We start from the raw sequence: 3,237 nt of genomic DNA on the forward strand, positions 1-3,237 counted from the left end.
AAAGTCCCCCCACTAGGATGAATGAGCAGTGACGCCAACACAAGACCCACATTCACTACCCAACACCGATTTTGTTTGGTAAGATAACCCTTAGTATCATCATCACTACCTTATCAATTAGGCCGCGTATCAGAAAAGAAAAAACACTAGCGACCCCCCACTTTATATGTATAAAACTATTAACACTCGTTTGGTCTGAAACTAACTGGGCCAATTTGGCAACACCACAATCGTGTCACCCCCATCTTTTTTTGTGGCTTTGGGTTGCCTTGGATGCTTAGAACTAGAAGTAACCTCTCTCTCTCTCTCATTTTCCAAGAGAGTTGTCGGTTTGTTTGTCTCAAGCCTCAACTTGAAGTTGGTCACTTGCCCTTTCCCTCTTTTCCCCTTTTCTTGCTGCTGTTAGTTTCGATCTACTTTCTCCACTCGTCCCTCTTCTACAACTTGTAAGCGTGGGAAGAGGGATCAGAGTGTTACTTTCTTTTGTGCAGGCTGACGACTGGCTCTCACCTCCAAGGTATGTTGTAAAAAAAATCTTGATTTTCTTTTCGTTAATATTGTGGGTCTTTTAGTGGCGGGTTTAACGCTTTAGATCTGGAGTTTGTCCAGTTTTTTCTTTCGTATTTTTTAACATATTTGTGCCCAATCTGGGCAGATCTGTATGATTTTCGATGGTTTTTGAGTATTATTTTTGTGGGTGTTGGTTTTTGGAAGATGGGTTTTGTTTATTTTGCAATATATTGTGTTTTTGATGTGTTGAAGTTTTGTGTTTTTTTGGTAGTTCTACAGAGTTGGTGGAAGGTAGGGTTTGGTGTTGCAGTTGGGGTTTTGGGTTTCTTGAACCATGTTTAGGCAGTCGTCTAGCAGGAATCAGAGGACCAAAGGGTTTAAGATCAAACATGGGTTGCAGATTGTTTTGTTGATTGGTGTGTGTGTGTGGTTGTTGTATCAAGTTAAGCATTCACATGATAAAAGGCAGGCTTTGGATGAGAGCAATGCAAGGATCTCAGAGAAAGTGGAAGAGACTAGGCATGAAGTTCTTAGTCTTGGGAGGAAGGATCTCAACAATCGGATTGAGATGGTGACTGATAAACCAAAAGAAGATAGGGAAGAAGAGGAGGAAGATGAAGGAAGGCGTGAAGTTAGGGAAGAAGAGGAAGGAAGGCGCGAAGAAAACGAGGACGAAGAGAGAGGCGGCGGAGACGACGAGATAGACGAGCGCGATCAAGAGAAAACAGATGACGATGCTGAGCAGGAGGAGGAGTTTATGGATGGTGAAGAGGAGAAGGAAAGAGAAGGTGACAAGGATGGTCAGTTTGATGACACAGGCTCATTGGAAACCCATGAACATGACAATGGTGATGCAGGATCGCATGATGGAGAGAGCACCTCGCATGGGCTGATTCATGATACGCAAATCATAAGATCTGATATCGCTAATTCGGAACAAGAGAAGGCTTCTGATGAACAAGGGGAAGGTTCCAATGAGCCTGATCCTGATAAAGAGAAGGATACCATAAATGCTACTTCATTGCAAACGAGAACAGAGGAGGCTGCTATCAAGGAAGTGGAACCCAGCAGAAATATCAGCGAATTGGCTGTTGTTTTAAGAGAGGCTGAAACAGTTGATGGTCCTTCGCGAAACGGGACGGGTAGTGAAGAAGTTAGTGCTGTGAAATTATCAGAGATACATGATGAATCCCATCTGAATTTGACAGTTTCAGACTTGGACAAGCAAACAAAATCACCTGATAACTCCACATCAGAAAATGCAGAAACCCTTGTTTCAGTTCTACAAGATGGTGGCACTGTATCAGAAGATGGTTCTGTTGAATCTCAAGATGAAAACATAACTCTGCCAGAGTCTCAAGATCAAAACACAACTCTGTCTGAGTTTCAAGACCATAACACAACTCTATCAGAGCTTCAAGATCAAAACACAACTCTGTCCGAGGAGCAAACAGAGAAGACTGATACCATATCTGGAGGCGGGGAGACGGATGAACATTTGGAGTCGCTAGCTGTAGATGAAGCAGGCCAGACGGAAGGCGACAGTTCTTCGAACTCCTTGGCTACCGAGGAAGAAAGAGATGCCCTTACAGATCTGTCAACCTTGCCACAACATGAAGATGAGATGAACACTGAGGCTGTATCAGCAGAGTAACAATTTTGAAGAATTGCTGGGGAGCCTTGTATGCTTTCCCAACTCAAGTCACCAGGGTTGGTGTGTAACCAAGTACTTTTTCTACCTATGCTGGAAAGATGAAGATGCAGTTATGAATATCTTACTGCTTGCTTATGTTCTAGTTTTCCTCTTTTAATGTTTAGTTTTCATGGAATGGAAACCCTTTGGATCTTGTACAAACGTTGGAACCGATTAGTATGCTATGAGGTTTTTAAATTGATATAACTTCACCTGCTACAATCTGTTCAATCCATAAATATAAATAAACCTATAAGAAAAGTTATAGTTGAGGCGAAACTGTTAGACTTTGTGACAATCTTGTGTTTAAAGATCACCCTTGTTCTTTTTTATTGTTTATTATTTTCATTCATTGCAGTGTTCTATGCTGATAGATTGGCCAACTGCTGCTTATTTGATAGAAACTATCAATGCAAATTGAGAATAATAACTTCGGCCCAGTTTATCCGATATGTGATTAACTTTATACTCAAATGTAGATTATCCAAGAATAAACTTGGGATCCAGGGATCTTTTAAGTGATCCCTTATCTGCCATAGCCAATCACATGACTGCATTTTGAGTGGGGCCAGCACTCTGTTTCTAAGGTGCCATGGGATGCTAAGGGATCACTTAAGAGATCCCTGGATCTCCTCTTAAAAACGGTTGCACAAGCATTAAGATTGGGATTTTCACCTAGAATCGGCTGATGACTTGCACAAAGGATGCATCCAACATGTTTCCTTCTAGTCAATAAGCCTTTTAGGCTCTGTTTTGGGAGCTGGGCCTTGGATCTGCACTTGCAGAACTTAAGCTCTGTTTGGGGGCTACATCTCACATTGATGTGGTTGGCCAACTCCACTCTCATCAACCATTTTCATGTTTGGAAAGTGCAACCCCCGTTTGGCCATCCAACCTTAACCCATGAACTGCCTTTTTATTTCTGTTAAAGAGAGTAGCTTAAAAACCTTGGTATGTTGGAAGTGTGGAGTTTGTTTCTTACCTGAATATAAATTCCTAATTTTCAGATATCCAACTTTGCATAAGTTGGCGGC

The 3,237-nt window shown here is 41.8% G+C and overlaps 1 protein-coding gene across 1 annotated transcript; it reads left to right on the plus strand.

Annotated features, from left to right (window-relative positions):
- The first annotated feature begins 316 nt into the window (after positions 1-316).
- On the plus strand, positions 317-2,482 carry LOC149842070 (uncharacterized). Its single transcript, XM_089998878.1, has 2 exons — positions 317-517; positions 782-2,482. Exon 2 carries the CDS (start codon positions 845-847, stop codon positions 2,162-2,164), a length of 1,320 nt encoding a protein of 439 aa, XP_089855004.1. The 5' UTR covers positions 317-517; positions 782-844; the 3' UTR covers positions 2,165-2,482.
- The last annotated feature ends 755 nt before the right edge of the window (positions 2,483-3,237 follow it).

This window comes from Nuphar pumila, chromosome 3 (genome assembly GCF_984573655.1).
Source record: "Nuphar pumila chromosome 3, dmNupPumi1.hap1.1, whole genome shotgun sequence".
NCBI lineage: Eukaryota > Viridiplantae > Streptophyta > Magnoliopsida > Nymphaeales > Nymphaeaceae > Nuphar > Nuphar pumila.